We start from the raw sequence: 24,889 nt of genomic DNA on the forward strand, positions 1-24,889 counted from the left end.
GGCGTGACAGGTGCTTGTTTTGACATGCTGCTTACGCCTGCCTTGTCCATGTGCGAGAGATGCACGGCGAAGTTGAAGCCTGCAACTTCGAGCGTCACGTTTTCTTGCACTACACATGCCGCTGTAACGCAAGAATGAACTACGTACGCGTACAGGGGATGAGGGAAAAAACTTGTGAAGAAATAGCGGAAAAGGAGTGTCGTGTTTTTCCATCTGAAGGCCATTTGAGCCGACATGTAAGCATGAATGAAACTTATGAATGAAAGAAAGCTTTCCGACAGAGCACCATTCTAAATTCCAAGCGTCGGTTGTTTCTGGGGTACATAGCGTTAGTTCCTTTCTTTGCATACTCCACGCCTCTTGTCTGCTACAAGGGTCGCACGGGGCGGCGAAGGAACAGGCATCAACGCCTCGCTGTAATCTGCTCTAGAGACCATACCGCATATATACGGCGAGGGCATGGAGATCGTGCGAGCTCGACGTGATTGTAACTCAAGTTACGATATCTGCATTGCGGAACTCACCGAATATGGATGGATGGATGCAAAACTTTAATGAAAGTCCTGAGGTACGCGACTCAGCGCGCTGCGGGCCGCTCCCACGTTGGGACAGTCAGACCATGCCCGACCGCCACATCGTGGGCCCTCTGGACAGCCCGTAGTTGCGCCCCGGCATCGGGGCTCTTGATAGCGGAGAGCCACTTGTCCTCATTGATTTGTTCTCTGCCTCGTAACGAGGGGCAACGCCAAAGCGTGTGGTCTAGGCTAGCGAAGTCATTGCAGTGTCTGCAAGAACTAGTGGTATAAATGTCGGGATAAAGCCTGTGGAATAAAGCCGGGCTGGAATACGAGCCTGTTTCCAGTAATCTGAGGGTCAATGCATGCGCTCTATTTAACTTCTTGTGAGGAAGGGGAAAGTCTCTCCTGCCGAGATAAAAGTGCTGCGTAATTTCATTGCATGTGGTCGGTTTATCTCTGTTCTCCACCACTGCGGGCCGACGGTGGAGTTTTCCATGGTCGCGGAAAGCGAGACCTCGCGCCTTGGAGTGGGCCAGCTCGTTGAGGTTTGTGGGGCCTCCCATGATGGATTCCATGTGAGAGGGGAACCATGTGAACAGAGGTATTTCAGATTAACGCTATACTTCTTTTCAGCTATGTTTTTTGGACCACGAAATAATTTTTATGTACCTTCGAAGACACCGACGAAATGAGACGTAATTGAGCATGCAGTTTTACAAGAAGCGCCAAGCCGTAGAGCACACGAGATATGCAACGAGGTCATAGCGTTAGAAGGAATAATTGCCTACGTCACTGCCTCTTTTGTGGTTCTTCTAGAGAAAAACGTGATCGTGTTCCCGCCTATAGGCTGACGGCTATCTGATCTTCGACACTTCAGACACCGGCGTCTGGTTTGCCTAGACCTGGTGCTATCGGACGTCCACTGCAACTGAGCTGGACACTGTGCATACTGCTCTGCGACATGTATACAGTCGACCTCCCCCGGTTTGAGCCATTTTCATGGACTGCCGCTAACCTATCCTTGTCTCTGAAAGAAATGACGATGCACGTCAACAAATGGTAATGACTGAACGTAAACAAAATTGACGCCCTTCATAGGCAAGCTGCACGAGAAGGCCATGAAATTTCTTTCCACTTGATACCTGGACATAGTGGCTTAAGAGGCAACCTGAGATTTACATCGCTAAAGAAAGCCACTCTCAAAGCTTATTAGGCAAACGCAGCTTTCATGAGAAGACATTATGTCGTGTGTGTAACTCGTACAGTCGACGCAGACAATTTGTACACTCGACGTATCCACACGTGGTTACACGTGGTTTTGTGGTTATGGCGTTGCACTGCTTAGCGCGATGTCGTGGGTTCGATCCCGGCCGCATTTCGATGTAGGCTAACTGCGAAAACGCTCGCGCACTTAGATTTAGGTGGACGCTGGAGAAACCCAGATGGTCACAATTAATCCCGAGTCTCCCACTACAGCGTGCTTCAATATCAGATCACGGTTTCGGCACGTAAAATCACAGAAATTATTTAAGTATGATCCTCTCTAGATACTGATTCGAATTACTGGATGTAAGTTACCGTGAACTGCACAATAGATATAAATGTGCCATTCATCGATTGAAACGTCATGTAGCTTACGACCCACAGCTTCCCCACGAGATCAGACAATTGTAGTTGTCTGATCTCGTGGGGAAGATCTCGTGGGGAAGAACAATGATGAACTTATAAGTTCGTCATTGTTTTCTGAATGTAAATGGCCAGAGGACGTAAAAACTGTGCTGTACGAAAGTCTTGCCTATGCCGTCCCGTATTTGGAAGCACGAAAAATGCTTGACATACGTCTTGGCGGAGATTTGCAGCCTGGACATACATTTTCTGCTTTTGGACCGTGGATCACTTAGGCTGGCTCTACCTAAGTCTCTAAATCCCTGTCGTTTTTCTTGCTGCCGTGCAGGTGTTTGGATACTTTTCGAACCTTGCTATGTGCTTGATTCCCCTTTCGTTCCTCTTTTCCCCGCCTTTTCATTTTCCCCACCTTCAGAAGCAAGTCCAGCTACTAGTAAGGCAAACATCTTCAGTTTGTATAAATGTCTCTTTCTGTCAAACAAGTCTATATGAACTTTATGTTGTTCATGATAAACAGTCAGACGGAAAACCCAACTTGCCGACAATATTACACTGTGGCCGAAGCACTAAAGGCGCAGAAAAAACCGGCTGCGCAGAAATGCCTGCTTTAGCGCCGTGGGTTGCAACTGCTTATATTTGTAAGGCTTACGGTTACATGCCGCTCTCTCGTACCACAAAACTGACTATATTCGCAGCTACACCCTGTAGTTAAAGAAACTTATCCTGATTCAGGGCCATGAACCCATGAGTTTCACTGCTGCGGATAAAGAAGTGCACACGTTCGTATAAAACGTTTCACAAGATCTTTGTCTTATTCCGCAATGACTGACATCTGCAGCGGTGAATAGCCGTTTTACCGATGACTGCTGCTGATATTTTTCGGTTCGGCAACCGTTAAACAAAAGCCAAACACCGCACCATCATTTCCCACTTCACTAGGCGCACATGTAGCACCATCTGCCTGGCAAACAAGGAAATGACGGCCACCGCCATCGATCACATGATGCTCTCCACTAATGCGATTAGCATTCTCGGTCTACTTAGCGCAGCTTTTTTGTCCTGAATCCATCTGGGTCCGCTGAGACCATTGTTTCAGACCTCTTCAATGAAAAAGAAAACTTTTGAAAATTTGCTGGGCTGGACAGAATCAAAGCCCCATCACACGTGTTCCTCAAGGGCAGCAACCCGACGCTTTAGCGAGCTCTGTGACTAACGCACTGGGTATGTGCCACTATAGGCATGCGGCCAGTGAGGGGACAAGTCTTGACGTTCGCACGCACCGATGCGTCACGCATCTCGGAGGCCACGCGCGGACTTCTCCGCAGCACCGCTGCATGGCGTAGCATGTCCGGAAGGAAGCGGGAGATAGGAGTCCTGCTGCAGTACACGTCTGATCCAATACATTGCGTCGCTGCATTGCTTCTATGCTACTCACATTACCGTCGGCAGTCATCGTGAGATTGGCTCTGCCGCCATTCTTCTTTAAGTATACCGCGCCAGCCGCAACGCAACCGGTTGCCGAAGGTGGTCCCAAGCCGCTATGGCCAACTGACGTACCCGCGCGATCATCTAGATCCGCTACTCCCAGGCGCGGCTGTGCCCGACGGCACTGATTACGTAAGCGTCTGTTGTGCCATTACCACAAGCCCGGATTCCGAATCTGCAAGATGCAGAATTTATCCTGCGAGCGCCCAAATTCTCCCTTAAAAAGGCAAGATGCTGAGCCGTCAGGCAGCGGTGTCCTGCGGGAGAAGCCTCGGCGAGCAGCGTGTTCGGACGTGTCAGCGTGTGCCAGACAGCCCGGCGCCGCACCTCCCTTTTCATGGAGGTCTCCGCGCGCGCGAACTTTGAACCGGGTGGCCAGCGCGGTCGCTGGTTGGACCCCTCGGACGACCGTCGTGTGCTGACTTTGTATTGGGCCGTTTGAGTGACAATGGTTCCTCGGGGATTATAAAAGACGCGACACGCCGCCTGAAAAACAGGATCCGCCGACCCACCGGGAGACAGTGTCGCTCCCGACTGGGGTGAGATGTGTCACGCGTTTTCGCCGGACGTCGTCGTGCTGGAACAGTCGCGGTTGTGTGAGCTCTCGGCCCCAGTGCCGATCCGATCTTGTCCTGTACAATGACCTGTATATAATGTATAAAATCCCTTTCGTTATTCTCATCGACGCCTGGCTCGGAGTCTTCGCTACCAACGCTCTGTCACGAAACGGGTGACGAGCGCTACGGGACCACAAAGCCGTAATCGTGGTGCAGCGGTGCAAAGTCGTAACACTGGATGGCAGCTACGGGATTGACCGGCATCAGCTACCTCGGCGCGGTGAGTGCCTGAAGTTTACCTCAAACACCAGACTTTCTCTGACACAGGTTATAGTAGCTTAGGGAAGGATTTGGTGTTGCATTGTGATAACCTTGTGTGTTTCAAGCCTAGTAAGAGTGTTTTCAAAACCAGGGGATGCTGAGGGGGTAAACAGGGCAGTGTGTGAAATACTTGCATATGTCTTACTAGTAGTGTTATAGTAGCGTACGGCAGGTATATTCAAAAAGGGTAAACAGCAGGAGGACAGTGTGAACGATGGAGAAGTACAAGGTGAAGGAACTTCTCGAAATTTGTGAGGAGTTGGGCATTGAGTTGGGCTCAACCAAAAGAAAGAATGCGATCCTTGAGGTCATGAGGACTGGGGACGTAACGGCTGAGGAAGCCGCTGAGGCCTGGGCGGATATCAATGAACGTCGGGAAAGGGAGGAGAAGGAACGTTGCGAGCAGGAAAGGAGAGAAAAGGAACTTCGCGAGGAGGAAAAGGAGGAAAGGAGAGAGAGGGAGCGACGTGAGCACGAGCTTAAAATGAAAGAGTTGGAGATCCGAAATAACTCGCCAGCGCCTAGTCTCACTTCTAATGTTCCAAGAATACGCGATCAACTTCCACCCTTTGTCGTCGGAGAGGATATGGCCAAATACCTCGTGAAATTTGAGCACGTGTGCGAACGGAATAGCATTGAGCGATCCCTCTGGGCACAGAATCTGTTAGCGTTGCTTCCTGGGGAGGCATCAGACGTAATAACTTGCTTATCGAAAGAGGCGTTTGAGAGCTACAGTGATGTGAAGGAAGCGCTACTGCGGAAGTACAAATTGTCGCCCGAAGCTTTCCGGCAGAGGTTCCGGTATGCAAAAAAGGGTAAGGAGTCGAATGTTGACTTCGCGTTTCGTCTAAAAGCCGACCTGGTGGAATGGCTGAAGGGCGAAGAGGTTTACGACGACCGCGACAAAATCGTCGAATGCATCGCGTTGGAGCAGTTCTACCGTTGCATTGATGAGGATGTCAGGCTCTGGCTGCAAGATAGGCTAAAGGAGGTTAAGCTAAACAAGGCAGCAGAGTTGGCGGAAGAGTATTACACCCGCCGCAGCTTGCACAGCAAGGCAGTGCGCGTAGAAAAAGCTGATAGAAGAGATGGGTTTTCCGGGAAGCCCGACGAACGGAAGCAAATCACGCGTCGCGAGTTTCGGGAAGACGAATCCCTTACCAAAGAAACTGTAAGGGAAGGACAGAATGCATCTCAGAATGATGACGATGGTCCGAAACAGCGAAACGAAATGACGCGTTCTTTTCAAAAACGGAAACCGTTAACCTGCTACAATTGCAAAAAGCAAGGGCACATCGCTGCAAGCTGCCCAGAGAGAATTGCTTTTGCAACGATACAGGAAACTCACAAAAACATACGTCTATTGGAGCCCTATGTGAAGGAAATTAAGGTAAACGGCAAGAAGTGCCGAGCACTGCGGGACTCTGCAGCAACTATGGACGTTGTTCACCCGTCTTTCGTCTCCTCGAGTGATTTTACGGGAGAGTGCGTTAGGATACGGCAAGTGGCCGAGAAGGAGAGTGTCTGTTTACCGATCGCAACGGTTATCATTGAAGGAGAGTTTGGGAAACTTAACACCGAAGCCGCTGCGTCAGCCGCCCTCCCGGAGCAATTTTCCTACCTCTTCTCAAATAGCTCGGAGCAGCTGCTGAGGGATCACGGCAAATCATTCTTTGCCGACGTGGCGTACATGGCCCCCACGCGATCCGAAGCGCGCCCGCTGTCGAGGGAACTTGACTTAGCGTCGGTGAGCGAACAGCGGTGCGGTACAGGGACCGATCAGGGTAACTTGAGTGGCGAGCAGTCACGGGAGAGGCAGAGCTCGGAGGCTGGCCTAGGCGAGCGGGTCCTGGAGGTGAGTGGGAGTGACGCGTGCAGTGCTAGCCGCGATATAGACGCGACGCCGCAATTAGGCGACGCGGGCTCCACACTCGCTCCGGTTTCCGCCAGCTGGCAGGAGCAGGCTGCAGTTGAAAGGGAAACTCGGATTCGCGAGCAACAGGAAGATTGTTCACTAGCCGATCTGAGGAAGAGCGTCAAACGGGGAGTGAAAAAAAAGGGGGTTTCATTTGGCAAGGAATCTGGCTTATTGTACCGGCGCTACACGGATAAGCAGGGTCGCAAATATAAGCAGCTTCGGATTCCGCGAAAATATCGCCGGGAAAAATGAATGACCTCATTTGCTTCCTCAGTAGTATGTTTTCGGTCCAAGTGATTTCAAGGGGACCATTCCATTTGTAATTATTATTGCTGATTAATAATTGTTTCTTGTCTATTCTGTTGTGTTGTTAATTTGAAAACTGGTTGTTTGAGCCTTGTGTACTAGATCGTACACCTGCCTCTTGTTGCAGCGGGAGCAAAAAGAGGGATAGCAATTTAGTTAGGTTGATTTGAATTATGGCCTTGTCTGGTGTTTGACGGGAGACAGAGGGCACTTGTTCGTGTTGGGTGTTGCCTTTTGCCGGTCGGTTTTGCAAGCTGCAGAACGACCAACCGGGACCAGTGGCGAGAAGCAAGGTCTTAGGAACGACCCGAGCGGAGCTGGTCGAGGTGCCTTGGCGACAACGCGGTGAGCAGAGCTCCTGTCCTGGCGAGTCGGACCTGGGCACGTGAAGTTACCTGGCGTCCCGACACTGGACGTGAACTTGGACGAGCCTGACGAACGTGCGCGCCTGGCATCCGAGCCACGTGGAGGCAGCTCGTCTTCCCGGCGCCTTATCTGAGGGCGGGGATGCTGTTGTGCCATTACCACAAGCCCGGATTCCGAATCTGCAAGATGCAGAATTTATCCTGCGAGCGCCCAAATTCTCCCTTAAAAAGGCAAGATGCTGAGCCGTCAGGCAGCGGTGTCCTGCGGGAGAAGCCTCGGCGAGCAGCGTGTTCGGACGTGTCAGCGTGTGCCAGACAGCCCGGCGCCGCACCTCCCTTTTCATGGAGGTCTCCGCGCGCGCGAACTTTGAACCGGGTGGCCAGCGCGGTCGCTGGTTGGACCCCTCGGACGACCGTCGTGTGCTGACTTTGTATTGGGCCGTTTGAGTGACAATGGTTCCTCGGGGATTATAAAAGACGCGACACGCCGCCTGAAAAACAGGATCCGCCGACCCACCGGGAGACAGTGTCGCTCCCGACTGGGGTGAGATGTGTCACGCGTTTTCGCCGGACGTCGTCGTGCGGGAACAGTCGCGGTTGTGTGAGCTCTCGGCCCCAGTGCCGATCCGATCTTGTCCTGTACAATGACCTGTATATAATGTATAAAATCCCTTTCGTTATTCTCATCGACGCCTGGCTCGGAGTCTTCGCTACCAACGCTCTGTCACGAAACGGGTGACGAGCGCTACGGGACCACAAAGCCGTAATCGTGGTGCAGCGGTGCAAAGTCGTAACACGTCGAAACACGCAATGCGAAAAGGAGGCGCGCGGCAGAGGTGAAGAACGTGAGAAGGGCGAGGAGCAATGGCGTAGCAACAGGGGGGGCCGGGGGGCCATGGGCCCCGGATGCAAGGGGCCAGTGAGGGGGGGGGGGGTGTCATATACATCTGAAGACACCCTTCTTTCCGCCGGCTACACCCGGGGAGGGGGGTGACAGAAGACCTATGGGCCCCGGGTGCCAGACCACCTAGCTACGCCACTGGCGAGGAGGTTGCGCGAAGCAATGCCACCACTGAAAATTTCAAACAGCAAGTCAAAAACAGCTCTCCGCCTTAAATTTATATATTCTTGGACGCCGACAAAGAATACTTCATGCGGTAGCTTAAGCACCGATAACCCTCAACATTTTTCGGGGCCAAATTCAACGACACGTTCGATAAAAGTCTCGTCAACTCATCAGCGACGTTTCGAACACGCAGGACACCACGGTCAATTGAAGTGGCACTACAAAGGAATAATATGTTAGGCTGTCTTAATAAATTACGATCTTGTAATAGCGGAATGGCCACTCTTACGCTGAGGGGAGGCTCCCATAAAAAGTGCAAGCATGAAAGATGGGTGGCGATGTTTGCCTGAACTTAAAGCGCAAGCTTGCGATGGCATCATTCATTTTGGGAGCATCTACTCGATCGGGTCTAGTTTATTATTCAGTAATAAACAAGAACTACATTGCACTGTTAAGAAAGTCAAGACTCAACCTAGCAAAAGTTTCGAACATTTTTGGTTCGCCAGAATGACAAAAATATGAGGGTATACTTTGAAACCCGTGATGTCACATTGACGTACCGGCCCTGAAGCTTCAACTCGAAATAAAAAAAAGAAAGAACAGAACGACAGTTTAGGCCCATTCTTTCCCTATGAGTCAACCTTCTGTCGCAAAAGATTGATCATATATTTTTGATAGAATATTTATTAGCCAAAACTGATTTATTAGTATTGTTTTTAGTGTCCATTTATCCCGACTTCATTACTCACATTTGCGTTTTCAAACCTTTCAGCCTTGAGCTATCCATGCGCTGAGCCTCCAACATTCGGATCTGTGATTTACTTTAAGCTATTGTGCTAAGCATATTTCCTTGCAACGGCAGCGTCTTCATATTTGACAAGTTATCACTGCTTTCACGCGTTGGCTGCCGCATTCGCTGCCGCTCCTCAGATATAGCAGAGCGTGGTAGAGCGTGGTAAAAACAAGAGAATGTTGGGACTAAACGCAAAATGCCTAACAGAGGACCCAACACCCTCGTACACAGATCGTACAGCACTCATATTTAAAGAATATATCAATCAATATTAAAAAAAAAGCAGCTTTCACGGCATCCACTTCCAACATGCAAAACAAGTACAGTTGCGATATGACTTTAGAACACGCTTTGGCTATGCAAAAACATGTATCTAAGACAGTGAAAAACCATCACTCTGGACAAAGTAAAAATATAGTAGAACAATGTGAATCAAGTGAATACAGAATTGGTATGGTTAACATAATACGTGCAATATAATTCTCAATTCTTAACTACGATAACGCAAGCTCCAATAACGTTAAAAAAATGAAAACGATTTAGATACAACGTAAAAAAGACCACAACTGTGTGCAGGTCTACCGTTATAATGTTCCTTTATGTGTGTGTTAATTCCTTTAGTGACTTTACGTTGGCTTAGCTGCAATCCTGGCACGCCTTCTGCTCTTGAGTATATCCACAGTTAAAACCATAGGGATACTCCGTCCCCTATTATAATGTCTTTCCATCTAGTTTCGACACATGAGTATACGGTGTGTAGCGGTCTTAGCTCGGTGCGCTTTTGGACCTCAGTATCATCGTCAGACGTATATTACATTGGGAAATTAACAGAGAGAGAGAGAGAGAGAGAGAGAGAGAGAGAGAGGAATAGACAGAAGACACCAGTAATAAAACAACCCATTCCCTTGACTCTGGGTATTTGTTGCACTTCAAGTAGCAATATCATTGTGTCTCGCTTAGCCTGTTATCTTTCTTCAGTCGAGTGGAAATCACGACCGGCTATGCATTTTGCTCGCCGGGCCCGCGGAGGGGGGCAGCGCGATAGGCATCGGAGCCCCGCCGACAGTGAGGTGCAGCACTGCGAGGTCGCCGCCAGCGTACATAATGCACCACCACGGCGTGGGCCGAACTGCGGGCCGAGCCACACGCGGGGGCGCTTTTTCATCAAGTCGGCGAGAGGAGGTCCGGCGAGAAGGGTCCGCCAGGAAGAAAGCCCGCCGAAAGGGAGCCCTGAATAGTTGATGATCGGCGGCGGGCGAGAGGCACGCCGGAGGGAGACCCGCGGATCTCGGTGTCTGGGCGATCGCGGCTCCTGCTTTATTTACCTGGTCGGCAAATGCCAGCCGCTGCAGCGTCGTCAAAGTCGCTTTGGAGTGCGCGATCGCGCTACACGAAGAGTTGTCAAGGTGCGCAAGAACGGTCGGCGAGGAAAGAGAAGTCGAGTGGCCGCGGAAAGCGAGGAACACACACAAAAAAAGATAGGAGTAAACGCAGCGAGTTGACCAGGTTTTACGCCCGCTGCAGTCGTAAACTGGCGAGCTTAAACCACTGAGGCGGCGGCCGGTCTAGTGCGCGATATATATACTCCGCGCGTCGGGCAATCGCCGGCTTCCCCTGCTTGTTCGCAATCAAGGAGTCGCGCGCCCGAAACGGGAAGGGGGGGAGGGGGGGGGGAGGCTCGCAGCGGCAACCGAGAACTAAACGGCCTCTCGATTTCGCCCGGCCCGAGTTGAAAAGGGAAGGCTCTCGCTCTCGCGAATTTCTCTCGACGCGATTGCGCGGGTTGCCATGCTGGATTCTTGCTCGGCTCTTTTTGTCGGCCCTTTTTCAGCGACCATGTTCTTTCTTTCTTTCTTCCTGCCTCCTTCTTTGTCTGCAACTCTCTCGCCGGCTGCTCTCTGGCAGCCGTTTCGTCTGCTTTCTGCCCCTCTCAGTCGATAGCGAAAGTCTCTTTGTTTGCACAGACCATTCGTTGCGCTGTTGCACTGGTTTTAGCGCGCACCTGATTCCCAGGAAGTGACATTTAAATTGATTGAATCTGAACCGTTAAAGCCTGAACAGACGATAACCTTGCTTTGTTCTGCTGTTGCGTAATTTATATAGAAATAAGGGAAAAAAAAGAACCGGTTCCTGGGCTGGAGCTTTGTGTTTCTTGCAAAAGCGCTCTTCTTCCTCCTATTTATAGCGGGGAACAGAAATGAAGCAAAGTAGGTCATTTTCTATATGGGTCTGCATCACTTCTTAAAAAAAATAACTATCATATCCCAACGCGCAACTTTATATAAAGTTCATGTTAATACTTGCCTGCCTACGTACGCGCCTTTGACGCATTTGTTTTCACTTCTAAATTAGGTGAAACCGGTAGCTGTGTCGGTAAAGACAATAAGCAATTATTTACAGTAAAGCTCGTTCTGTTAGCCACTGGAACACCAAGAACACAAATGGGCGCACGCACAAAAGCAAGTAAGCGAGTGAGCGAAGGAAATGATCTGAACGGTTCCCCGAGCGACGGCGGACACATATGGAGAAAAAAAAAAGCTTCTGCGCCATCATTTGGGTACACGTTAAAGAGAGAGAAGGAAAAACAGTCCAGGTGGTGAAAACCTATCTGCAGCCCCCAACTACGCTTTACTTTATAGCTCGAGTATATTGCCATGGGCCGTTAGAACCAACCAGGAAGCTGTTATTTTTTTTTTGTTCGGGCAGCTATTAATGCGCTACATATTTATGCATTCTCTTTGCAAGTACTGCAAAGATTGCGGTGAAAGATGCTGATTTCTGAGCAAAGCACGCTGTTCGTTTCTTAAAACCTACTTGCGTGTGTGCGTGTGTGCGTGTGCGTGCGTGTGTGTATGTGCGTGCGCTCGTTGTTACTAATTGAAAAGGAACCCTCCGGTCTACAGAGGTGTGAGAACAAAAATAACATGCCCGGGTGTTTCTATTTTTCTCGGTTTTTTAAGGTACCCAGTGCGGAGCCCCAGTGTTCCAAGCTGAACCGCCGAAAAAGCGGCGACGATGGCAGACTGAGAACCAAGTGCAACACACCATCTGCCGGTAAGCCTTAGTTTCCAAGCCAGTTTGAGCGTTGCCCCCAACAATTATGCGCATTCCTGCATTGTAATCTGCGGGGCAAGTGCCAGAGACCACAGTGCTTCTGTACACAAGTGCCTCTGGCTCTTGCAGCGCAGCCGCCAGAGCGCCGCTTACGCTGCGGAAACAGGCAATAGAATATTTTCTCTGCGTCTATGAACATACGTCTCAAGAGCAGTGACGCAGCGTCATCCTCAAATATGTTTGAGTTGGAAGCCTTTCCCGCGACTATTACTTCCTTCTTAAAACAAATCTGTTTGTGTATTTGGGAAAGTGCACGTACCCGGGGTCAAGAGTATGCAAAGCAAAAGTTCTGCGAAAAAAAAAATATATGTTGGCAACTCACGCTGACAATTTGAAACTGACGAATGCACTGACGAATGTACCGCAAATTCGCTGTTTCGCTGAGCCTCTAGCCCGCAATTTTTTTTCCTGATCATGCGTGTACCTCTGTATTGTGCCTAAAGGAAGGCTTCCGAATAAAAAAAAAATATGCAGACCTCACGCATTGTAGAAATCGGTGTGCGCGAAAATTTCATGAGACAAGGCAAAGTGGCGCATTACAAGTTACTGGCTGCAGATTTCAGCGATGAACGCGTGCTTCATCCACCATGGTGGACCCTACAGATCAAGTGGAAGTTTTAATGAGCAAAACAAAACGTGTTGAATCGTAAGACACGACATCATCGACCTTCTAGAAACGTGACACAGCGCCAAAGTACGACGAGAGACAAGCAGCGAATTCCGGCGAGTGAACTCGTCTTGTAACTTTTGTCTCCATCGTCAGCTAGAAGATGGGCACTGTAACATTTTATAATTTTTGTTATGAGACGCGGCTAACACGGCCTACGCGCCAAGTGTTTCGACGCGCTGGCTTGCCCGAGGGCGCGTTAAGGGTGTTTTATTCCGCCTCCTTAAGAATGCGTCCGTGGCCTAAGGTTTAGAGCATCAGGCTTCTATGACGGGGGAATCGGGTTTAAAACCAACCATCGGATATTTATATATGCACGTATATTCGCCAATGAAAAAGAAGAAAAAAAAGCTGTCGCTTGAAATGCGCTTCCGTATTGTAATCAACCATACTCCCGACCCGGTACTCCTGTGAACTCTGGGACACAAAAAATTCAGGCATCACAGACATCGGCCAGCTCACGAGGGCGGTAGGTCGTTATGGAGGCGCATTACTAATTGGGGGAACGCCTGGGCCCACCTGACGTACAAAGCGCGATACATCAGCGCACAGAACACGAGGAAACGTGTGCCGCGCAACGCGCCTTGATATAGACGCAATACTTGCTGCGTACGAGAGGCGGTGAGAGAAAGGACGCTTGGTGACACGCTTTCAGCGGCTTTTGAAGATGGGGCACGCCGTGTGCGACTGAGTCCAGCCGAATGCCGTTGCTGAGGAACCAAAACCCGAGAAGCGAGCCAAGCAATTCTTAAAGAAAAATTAATTATGGGGTTTTACGTGCCAAAACCACTTTCTGATTATGAGGCACGCCGTAGTGGAGGGCTCCGGAAATTTCTACCACCTGGGGTTCTTTAACGTGCACCTAAATCTAAGCACACGGGTGTTTTCGCATTTCGCCTCCATCGAAATGCGGCCGCCGTGGCCGGGATTCGATCCCGCGACCTCAAGCAACTCTTGGCATTAATAGTTTACTGCGCCACGTCACGTTTCGTACGCTTGGCACAGAAGAGTTTCTTTCAAGCTTTAGTGGCGACTTGGGGAGCCAATCATAAAGCCAACATGGCGGATAATGGCGGTTGTTCAGCGCCCAGGCAGCCCACCTGACATGCAGCCTAAACAGTGGCCAACGCGGTATACGGCGCGGCCGCAATTTGCCCGCGCTCTTGACAGGTTGGGGAAGCCCAGTGAGTTGTGATGAAAGGAAGGTATGAGCGCTTGGGATCCGGCGCTGTAAAAACTAATCAAAGGATACTTTGAGTAACCTAGTGTGCGCAGGTAGCTCAGCAGCGGGTGTCTAATTGTTCCCGTGTACTCACTGCTCCGGGCAGCGAACGGCTGTCGGCAACGAAAGTTCTATGAGGCAGCGTGAAAACGCTAGCTATTTCAAAACAGTGGCTTAGAGGCCATGGCGTGGGGTAACTGAGCAAATTTATTGCGCCGCTTGCTCATTCATTCGAACATGTCGCGAACTGTAGCGTTGCGACATTTTCAAACGAGTGAAACGGGCAAACAAGATTGTATTGCGCTTGGTGTTACACTGCCAAAAGAACTAATGGGTGAACGTAAAGGAACAAGCTGCTGTTCCAGCCCACCGCATCATCACTTGTCGTAACCTCATCATATATTATATATCACAACTCCCCTCAACTTTTATGTAAGCGTGTTCTCTAACAGTATTAAACGAGTTGGTAGTTTGCGCCACGCACGCCATCTTGTTCCTCTATATGTTCGTCCATTAGTTCTTCCGCCATTGTAACACCAAGCGCAATACAATCATGAACGTCCGCCAACTAGCCCCGTTCATTGTTTTGCTGAAGGGACAAGACTGAAACACTTACTGAAATTATGCATAGTGTGCAATTATGTGATTGTGTCAACAGTTATTATTCCTTCAATTTCAATTTGAATTGATTAATTTTCTTTCTTCTGAATGATGGTTATTATAGTTACTATAATAATCATTATCAACGTCATTATTCCTGATGTTGGGAGAGCAGGTCTTTCAGTAGGCATTCTCTCAGCCACTTCGTAATTTAATAAAGAACGAAAAGTTTGTAGGTTTCATTTCCAGCCATGATGGACACTTGGCGGTGCCGGCCGAATGCAGATATGCTCGTATTGTCACATTTAAGCGCGATTTAAGCCCAAAGTTGTCTAAATTATTCTGTAGCCACCACTGAAACGTTTCTCAACGCCCAGTTGTAAGCCTGAGGATGCAAATTGTTTCCGTTATTCTTTCTTCTTCTTACTCTTCATATTCTTAGTAGTAGTAGTAGTAGTAGTAGTAGTAGTAGTAGTAGTAGTAGTAGTAGTAGTAGTAGTAGTAGTAGTAGTAGTAGTACAAGTAGTAGTAGTAGTAGTAGTAGTAGTAGTAAGAGGAGGAGCAATTATTTCATCGTTCATTAACATACTCGAGCATCGGTACCATAGCGTCAATGAAAGCGTTGTTCAACGGATAAATAATCGCATATCAAACAGCGGGCAGAGAAAGGCCATTCTATTTCTACGCAGAGCAGGTAGGTATAGTGACGTTCCTTGTCTCACAGCCGGCGCGCGCGATTTACTCCCGCACACACGGCCGCGCAGCAAATGTGACGCGTTCTCTTTTTCCCGGATTCCGCAGAAGAAGTCGAGCCGGCCAGTCAGAAGGTGGACGCGAGCCTGGCGACGCTCACGCGCATGGCGCACAACCCCGAGTGCCTGGACAGCATCCTGTCCGGCCTTCAGCGTCACCTGGGGGCCATCATCGAGCTGACGCTGCTCGTGGACGGCGACCGGCTCCAGCGCCCACTCGCGGCCCTCTTTAACCGCATCCTGCTGGTGAGTGGGAAACGTGGCTGCCTCCTCCAGGGTGTCTTGTCGCGCCCCACGAGTGGTCACGTATATCGGGAGGTACAGTGACTCCATTACGGGCTGTGTACCACGGGACTAGCAAAGAGAGCGCACTGGAACCGACCAAGACGCGTTTGCGCAACCATAAGCACAGCAACTTTAGGGGCGGCTGGCAGCGCAGGCGCTTAGGGCCGATTTACGCTCGAGCCGCCCATCGCCGCAAGCCGCACCGCACGCGTGCGGTCGCGCGAAAGATTGCACGTATCAAACACTTGCGCACAAATTTCGGCTTGCAATGTGTAAGGTATACACTGTGCACACAGTGTAAATGGTAATTTGTGCACAAGTGCTGGATACGTGCATTTTTTCGCGCGACCGCACGCGTGCGGTGCGGCTTGCGGCGATGGGCGGCTCGAGCGTAAATCGGCCCTTAGCACCCAGCGTGCTGCGCGCAAAAACGCACGCGCCCTTCGAAAACGCGCGGCAACGGGTGCTCTGCGGAGAACCCGCTGCGAAAACACGCACTCGAATGCATGGAATGGCGGTGATTCGATGAAGAAACCAATGAGCTGAATGCATTGGAAGTATATCAGCTGCATTATCAGGTTCACGTATCTACAAACACCACGGCAGGCAGCTTTGCAACTCGTTGCAACTTTTGCAAACGGCGACAACGGCGCACAATTTTTGACCCCTACATAGCAACCGCCTGCCGCGGAGCTCGGGCGTCGCACAGTGCACTGTGGAACATTGCGCCAGCCTTTCTTTTCTTTCTTTTTTTAACCTCCCTTTGAACATGTTCACTGAACACGAAGTTAACACTCTTATTTGGAACATAAGGCCAGCGCGGAGAAAATTCTGAGAGAGCTGGCAGTAGCTGTGTTTTGTGTGAGAGGGCAGGAGCAGATCCCTTGTCTCTCTCGGCCACCATATTTATTCTCTTTAATTGCGCCTGCAAAGGCCGAGGCAGCCAGCCTGACACGACGGCTTTCACGTATAGCGGAGGTAGATCGTCCGAGCGGCAGCCGGTCCGCGGCGTTGTTGGTAGATGGCATGACCGCCGCCCCGGAATGGACAAATTGCTAGTGACACCGTGGCTGCGCTGCGCAGGCTGCCGTTGCAGCGAGATGAAAATGGTCTGATGATCGATACGTCGTGCGTCTTTCGCAGGGAGCTTCGTTTGCTGCCTCGAGCGACGCGCGGCGTCAAAAAATGGTATCGGGCCCGTCTGCACACTCACGTGAATCAATAAATTTAGGATGACTGCTCGACTGTAAAAGCACCGTCTCTTCGAGGTCGCATGGACGTAGTGATCCGTTAACGCTGCTTTGTGCATCTCCATTTTAGCTGGGTAATTACAAACTCAAACGGATAGTGGAGGTATACTTAGGCTGTAGGCATAGGCGCCGACTACGGAGGGGGGGGGGCTCCGGGGCTCCAGTCCCCTCCGGAGTTTTCCAGGGGGGGGGGGCACTGAGCCCCCCCCCCTCCACACAACCTAACGTGTCATTGCCAGAGTATTGTCACCCACATTCTTTGAGGTTTCTTTTGACTTGCCTCCACCTTTTCACTTAAAACTTTCTTGTGGCTAATAGCTTACTGCATCATTGTTGGCGCGGGTGTTCACGCCTTTTGATTCGTACTTTGCTTTATTTCTGCAAATGCTGACAAGAGGAGAACAAGCGCATTAGAAGTACCAGCGGCGGCTGTCTCATCCGTATTTTCTCCCTTCAACATTGTTTTAAATTTCCACTGTAAACACCATGCACATATACAATATATTTAAATATATACACAGGACAACGTTTATGATATTTTTAAACAAAAGCAGGTAACCAATTAACAATTATTTCTGAAGGCACAGATCGCTTATGCCTGGAGAATGACCATGTTGCTGTATGTTCACTTCACTTTAAAATGCTTTGCGTGCTTCTTTGACTCTGAAAAATACCTCTAGACGTCAGTGACCCCTTCGGCAGAGTCTTTTATCAACGGCGTGGGAAATGCACGTAAAGTATATGCGTCTCAGTATCGCTCCTCTTTTCAGTAAACAAAGCTAATGACCATTTAAAAACATTTCTAATAATTTATTAGTGATGGAAACATTGTCACTTGCATGCAGAGGTCATAAATATATACAGATTCTCACAATTATCTATCGTGCAGCAAGATTTCAAAAAAAAAAAGCAAGGCGTTACTCAAAGAAAACCTAGTGCATATTGTTTCCAGTACAGTGGAGTAGCTGCCAGTAATTTTTTCGTTGCTGAGCTTTCATTAGGTAATTGTATTTAATTATCTAACTCGAGACGTACTATCATAATTATCAAAGCGTCAATGAGGCATTTATAGGCACAGCCAAGAGACATCGAATTGCGGGATCTTCGGCGACGTACTAAATGCGTACTAATTTTTTTTCGACTGATAAATAAACCCTGCGAAATATGGCGAATACCACATGACTGCGCTCCCACACGCATCATAAAGCGAGGCCCTTTAACGGGCTCCTTCTGAGTTAGCCGGAACCAAATGAAGGAAATAAAGAGAAAGTCACCGCCCAAGTACTCCGTACAGAGAGTTAACCAGCGAAGCTGAAACGTGCGGCGCCGGTGTTTATCACTGGGTTAATCCCGACGGTTCATCAAACGGCGGCTTGGTAGGCTGCCGGATCCTCGGTACGCAGTTGTTGCTCGCGCTCGGCTGCACAAGCCTGTTTTTGTGCTCGGGTTGCGGCATCGGGACGGCGTAGACGAGCTCGTTCCTGGTTCAGCTCGCGGCGTTGATGATCGAAAGCTGCCTGCTCTTCAGGAGCACGTATGACGCGTGGCCTATTCATTTCGGAGCCGGAGAGAAACTGTAGCGCGCCTCTCTTTCGCTTTTTTTTTTCGTGTATTCGCATGGGGTTGCGCCGGAAGAGTTTTCGGCGTACAGGCGACAGACGGACGGACGGACGGACGGAGGAATCGATTAGCCATGTACAGCTTCGCTGTAATACATCGCGATAGAGCTAGTGCCTTATCTGCTACGCCTTGGCTGAAGTAACACGTCGCGTTGGGTGTTAGTTGGAAACAAGGTGTGATAGCTTTTTCCTTAGTGTAGATAAAGTGCACGGATTGATTTTTTATTTTTTTTTTGCCACAGAACCTATCACGAAAAAAGCGAATTGACAACGTCAGTGCAGATTTTTAAAGGTGCGTTTTGTTTTGTCCCAGTCGCCATGTCTTTTTCTAATGAGCACAAGGTAAAGAAAAGAGGAAGGCCCAAATATATATCAGTCACGGAAGTGTGGCGGTAGACCAAACGCGTCAACTATAATCAGAAATGATAAAAGCCTGAGACAAATCGGCAGCTTCAAGAAACAACAGCTTAGAACTCCATCCTTAACTCCTAGCCTGCGCACGGATGTTCTAGCATTTATGGCCTCAAATACTCATGCTAGCGTGCAGGACGTGGCCGCTAAGGTACCAATTTCCATGTCATCAGTTTGGAGGATTCTAAACGACGGCCTTTAACCCGTACCAGCTTAACCAGCAACAATGCTTCGAAGATAGGGACCTGTAGAATCGTCTAGATTTCTCGAATTGGGTCCTCACAAAAAAAAAACTGTTGAATCACCGGACTTTTTGAGCAACATCATGTGCACACATGAAGCCAATATTTTCACAGAAAGGCCCAGGTAAGTTTGCATAATGCACACTATTGGAGCGACTACAATGCACACTGGGTAAAGCGCAATCGACACCAGTACCAGTGATCGTTCAATTTAGGGCGCGTAATTTACGCCAGTGCTATAATCAGTCTCATCTTCTTCGGCCACACACTGACTGGATAGCGTTACGTGGACGAAATCCTTGAAGGAGTGGTGGATGAGTTTCTCAGCGAAGTCCCACTGTCACGTTTCCCACTTCTGTGGTATCAGCAAGATGGAGCACCGGCACACAGCAGTAGCCGAGCACGAAGCTGGATGGATGCGACTTTTCATGCGCAATAGATTGGAAGGCACGGGCCTGTAAATTGGCTGGCTAGGTCACCTGAGCTCTCTCCACTCTATTTCTTTCTTTGGGATTATGTGAAATATCGTGCTTACATGATCGAGACAGACGTCAGATTATCGCAAGAGAAGGATAACGGATGTACGTCTGCCGTGGAATTCGAGCGTCGGTCGCCGAGAAAGCCACTGAAGATGTGATAATAAAGCGGACTCAGTACTTCTTAGCTGCAGAAGGAGACCTATTCGAACACGTCCTCTAGGCAGCAGCTGGTGTTCAACGGCGCTTGCGAATTCATAGATAATAAGCGCACGCTGAAATCTATGTATATCTTCTTGTTTTTTGTGCAGGCGCCCCGATTGCCAATTCCACTCATTTATCTATAGAAGTGGTTATTTATTTTCTTGAACGCATCGTTTTTGCCTTTTCTCAACACGTGGGTCTCTTCCCGGTCTGTTTATTTCGCTTTATTTTATGCCGTGAACCTGTTTTTGCACCACGTATGCACTCTCATGAAAACTAAAACCTTCACTTTAATTGGGCTTTGGCAGGAAGCAAGTTTCTGGCGCGAAATATAGCTGCGAGCTCACTATGTCGATGCGGTGCGAGCAAAGCCGAGATATTGAAATATGCTAGGCCTTGCTTGCTTTTTTTTTCTTTTTATTGCTTTTCGCGTTTCGTCCGTGGTCAGAGTGGCGCTTCGGCCGCGTTATCAAGGGGCTTTTGTTATCAATGTGATCAGTCGGCCTTGAGAGACGGATAATAAGTCCGATGTAGAGAGGAAGGAATAGCTGCAAAGCCGCGAAACCTGCTGTTGGTGCTCCTTCCGTACCATTATCAAAGTGATGCGCAGTTTCTTCGGGTTTGCGGCAGACAATGCAGTTGCTTCCAATCAGCCTATTTGGGGGCGCTGCTTTCTAATGCGGGTGGGAGCGTAGTCAAGTGCTATTTTTCATATTTCGTGAGGTTTGTTTGCCAGTCGGAAAAACATTGCACGCAATTAGTACGTCACTGAAAACACAGCACTTAGATGTCATTTGGAGGTGCCTGGGCGTGCCTACAAATGCCTCATTGACACTTTCATAATCAGGACAGTAGTTCTCGAGTTAGAACATATTTGCAATTACCGAATTAAATCTCAGAAACGAAAGAATTACCGGCTGCTACTCCGCTGCACTTGGAACAATATGCACTAGGTTTTCTTCGAGTAACGCAACTGCTATTTTTTAAAGTCTTGGTGCGTTACAGTTGGGGCACCCTGGTAGTAACCGAAATGAGGCCAGGCCGGATTCACTCGAAATCAAAATCAACAGCAGTGTTGGTGTTGGGCTGCTGAGCACGGGGTCGCGGGATCGAACTCCGGCCACGGCGGCCGCATTTCGATGGCGGCGAAATGCGAAAACACCTGTGTACTTCGATTTAGGTGCATGTTTAAAGAACCCCAGGGGGAGCAAATTTCCCGAGTTCTTGCTATGGCGTGCCTCATAATCAACTCGGGGTTTTGGCACGTAAAACCCCAAAATTAAATTTTTTTAGTCATGCGCAGGAGCGCTTATACTCGGACTCACAGAAAAAGAACAAAAAAAAAAAGACAGCTGCAGTTTTGCCGGGAAGGCGAAGCAGTATTAGTGATAGCGAAGCATACGACAATTACAAGAAGGAAGATTACGCCACCAAGACACACCATATTCTTGGTGGTGGGAGAGGACTGAGGCTGTGAAATTGAACTGTCTCCTACTATGAGGTCTTATAAATTCTCGTATAGAGCCGTCGCTTCAGTGATCAACTCTTCGAGGTCACACGAAATTTTTTCAAATCCAACACACACACACATACATCTATATATATATATATATATATATATATATATATATATATATATATATATATATATATATATATATATATATATATATATATATATATACGGGGGTGGGAAATCTGGTCGGGACCGCAGCCCATTCCCTCCCCCCGGAGAAATGAAAACTTTCCAGGTGCCTGCCATTCTTTTTTTTAACGTGTTAAAATTATATATGTGGAAACTCAGCTTTCGAAGTTATACCCTGCTTTGTAACGTGGAGGAACGCATATCTTGGGGTCAATGGACTCATAGGCAGTGGTAGGCGGACGCTGATACCAGTGCGCGATTTGTCCTCCACCGTAAAGATTTTAATACCATAGCGTTATACAGATCAAAAGTTGGTTTTGAGCGATGTAGGGAGGTACGTACTCGGCGTAGCAAGTGGCGGCAGAAAGCGACGGAGCGGGGAAGGAAGAGCAGCGAAAGTAAGGCCCGTGATGACAAGAGGGGTCATGGTGACGCGCTAAAAAAAAGAAAAAAAAAGAGTCTGCGTTTTTACGTACCAAACACCCGATCTGATTATGAGGCCTGTCGCAGTAGGGGACGCCTGGTTAATTTCGAGCACCTGGGGTTCTTTAACGTGCACCCAATGCATGGTACGCGGGCGTTTTTACATTTCGCCCCCGTCGAAGTGCGGCCGCCGCGGACAGAATTTTATATCAGGATCTCGTAGTGATCAGCGCAAGGCTATAGCCGCTAAGCCACCGCATCACGTATGGTTGCGCGTTCTGTACGACAGGTGAGGTGCACGGAACTGCTAAATGCTCACCATCACATTTGCGTTGTATTATGGTTGTATTATGGTGGTGGAAATAAAGCGATAGCTGTAGTTCGTGCACACATATGCAAGTGGGCGTGGTTAGCTATAGATGTGCTCATTGTGAATAAGTTCCTTAGCGATAGCTGAATAGTACGTTATACCGCTTCTTTCTGCGACAACTCCCTCACTTTATGAACTATGTGGAATTGGAGACAAAACGTTAATTTACTGATCAATCTTCTTACTGGCAAGGCACATAAGAAAGAAAGAAAAGTTTAATGATACGAAATGCACAGAAGTCAACTTGAGGTAGATATTCCTCTTGCCTGCTACTCTGCGCTGGGGGAAGTGGGGAAGAAAGAGGGGGAGAAACAGGAGCACCATGGGTGACCATGACGACAGAAAGAAGATGCAAAGCATATTGTCGCAACGTCAAAAACATAGGTCGTAGAGCACTGTTCAGGAGGCACAGCGGCAGGTTGCCTTTTTTAATATAAAGCGCAACTGCGACTTCTTCTTCACTGCGCCTTGACAAGAACGCTCATGCATACGCGCGTTGTCCTCTTCTTCATTGGAGTACTGGCGCGGCAATATATAACCAACCGTTAGGCCTGCTCAAAGTCTATACCATCAGAAAGGGAGATCGAAATTTGCATGATTATCGTCAATGCGGTTAACAATGAAGCTGAACTGATTGGAGACTGAAAAGATATACTGCAATTGCAGAATTAAGGTGAGCTGTTACTGAAAACATAACTTCTGGTAACCCATTTTTGTAATCATGGCTTCGTGCCATAAATATTATGCAGAAACTGTTCTTCGTCACATACACTCCCAATAAATGATTATATATATATATATATATATATATATATATATATATATATATATATATATATATATATATATATATATATATATATATATATATATATATATATATATATATATATATATATAATGATCCTTTTTTCCGGATCGGTTTTTGAATTCCTCCACCCGGCGGTATGGTCACAAGCACCCTACATTCTTACCCTTCACCAGGCCTCAAAGAGCTGATGCCTATAATTCGTGAGTCTATCGGAAAATACACCCCTCAGACTAAAAAAGAAATAAATTAATCTCTTAGGCAAAATTATTTCGGAATCGTGCATGGCCAGCCCATATTGGTGGCACGTTGTAAATGTTCAGTGTCTGATGACACAGCAGTGAAGCCTGTTGACGTCTTCATCGCGTCAGACGATTAGAAAAGCTTTGCTGGCGGCTCAAAGCGAGCAGTAGCGTCTTCTAGCATTGCTCACCACAAATAGCGGGCGCACACGTCATTTCACAGCACAAAAAAAAGAAAACGAAGGCAAAAGAAGAGCGCGAAAGGCCATCGTCAAGCGGACTCGTCAAGGCGCCCAGCTACACTTCGACGAACAGTCTCAGAAACGTGTGAAAATCACAACCTACTAAGCGACGCGCGAACTACGCGGCGCGAACGTGCATGGAAACAGGACGGAAAAACACGTACGGCAAGAACGAGCGCTGCAGACTGCTGTCGTTCCAAACGTGTGTCTTAGTTGCTTTTACGTCCTCGTTCACTTCGCGCAATTCACTTGTCGTTCAGTAACGAACCAACTAGTCCGCAATGATGTATTGTTCGTCGTACGTTGAGTACAAGGCAGCTACTTCATTGCGGTGCAAAAGAAGAGGTGGTAGTCTCTGCCCCTTAACTGAGTCCTCATTAGTATACTAAACTAGCTTTGGACCGGCGCACTCCTGAATAGTCGCATTAAGTAAAAGAGAAATAAAGTAAGTGCCAGGGAAGTTAACCAGACAGGCGTCAGATTAGCTGGCGGCTCTTCTAAGCTGTCAGGTTCTTTGCAGAGTGCTTTTGGACGACAGTTCATTCGCTTTTGTTTTTACTTCTAGTAAAACAGAACAACCCACCAGCATCACTTCCACGGGAAGTCGGCAAAAGTCCTGTCGCAGCAATGGCGAGACATAATGGCCGATGAGCATTTGTGTACATGCGAACAAAGACACGCAAACAAAGCGAGGGCTCCGTGCGAAAATGTAGTTTTTAATTTGGTACTGTAATAACGTGACTGGAGTAAACCAGACCAGCCCGATCCTGAAAAACAAAGCGAAAAAGAAAAAAGGAAAACGAAAAAATGCGCTAACAGAGCAATAAAGGTCGACTTACAAGTCACCAGCAAACAGTACAAAAATGTATCTTTGATTTCATATTTTAGGCTTAGTGCTGAAGAAATTTAGCAACGTTTTATTACGATTCCCAGGACATCGAAACGTCAACAGAGGAGTGAGAATGTGAACATCCTGCTTGCACGCCTGAGCAAAATTCACCGCCATTTCGACCAACATATCAATGATAGAATGGAAGCATTATGTTCTACTTCAGCACTCGTACAAAGTGTAATGCGTCGGTGTGCTATTGCCATGCGCAGGTACGCTTTCGAACGTAATTTTGTTCCGTCATTGCATCAGATAGTGTCACTGCACGTCATACTAACGCCATTACGAGGCTTGTCGCAAAGATTGCGTGGGCAGGACGAATTGCTTACTCTTTCATTTAGGAAAAAAAGTTTTACACCACTAAATGCTTCCCTCTAAAATACATATAAGAGAACTGAAATTTATGGAATTTGAACTGCAACTTCTTTGGGTAGTTTTCTATCTTTCGCTCAAAATAACAATATGTAGGCGAC

General features: G+C 48.4%; 1 protein-coding gene across 1 annotated transcript in view; it reads left to right on the forward strand.

Moving 5' to 3' along the window:
- Positions 1 to 24,889, forward strand: part of LOC135900843 (uncharacterized) — a 715,897-nt gene that overhangs the window by 339,877 nt on the left and 351,131 nt on the right. The window contains exons 4-5 of the mRNA XM_065430427.2: positions 11,916 to 12,009; positions 15,360 to 15,556. Coding sequence (XP_065286499.1) covers positions 11,916 to 12,009; positions 15,360 to 15,556 — 291 coding nt within the window. The remainder of the gene's footprint in view (positions 1 to 11,915; positions 12,010 to 15,359; positions 15,557 to 24,889) is intronic.

This window comes from Dermacentor albipictus, chromosome 1 (genome assembly GCF_038994185.2).
Source record: "Dermacentor albipictus isolate Rhodes 1998 colony chromosome 1, USDA_Dalb.pri_finalv2, whole genome shotgun sequence".
Classification (NCBI taxonomy): domain Eukaryota; kingdom Metazoa; phylum Arthropoda; class Arachnida; order Ixodida; family Ixodidae; genus Dermacentor; species Dermacentor albipictus.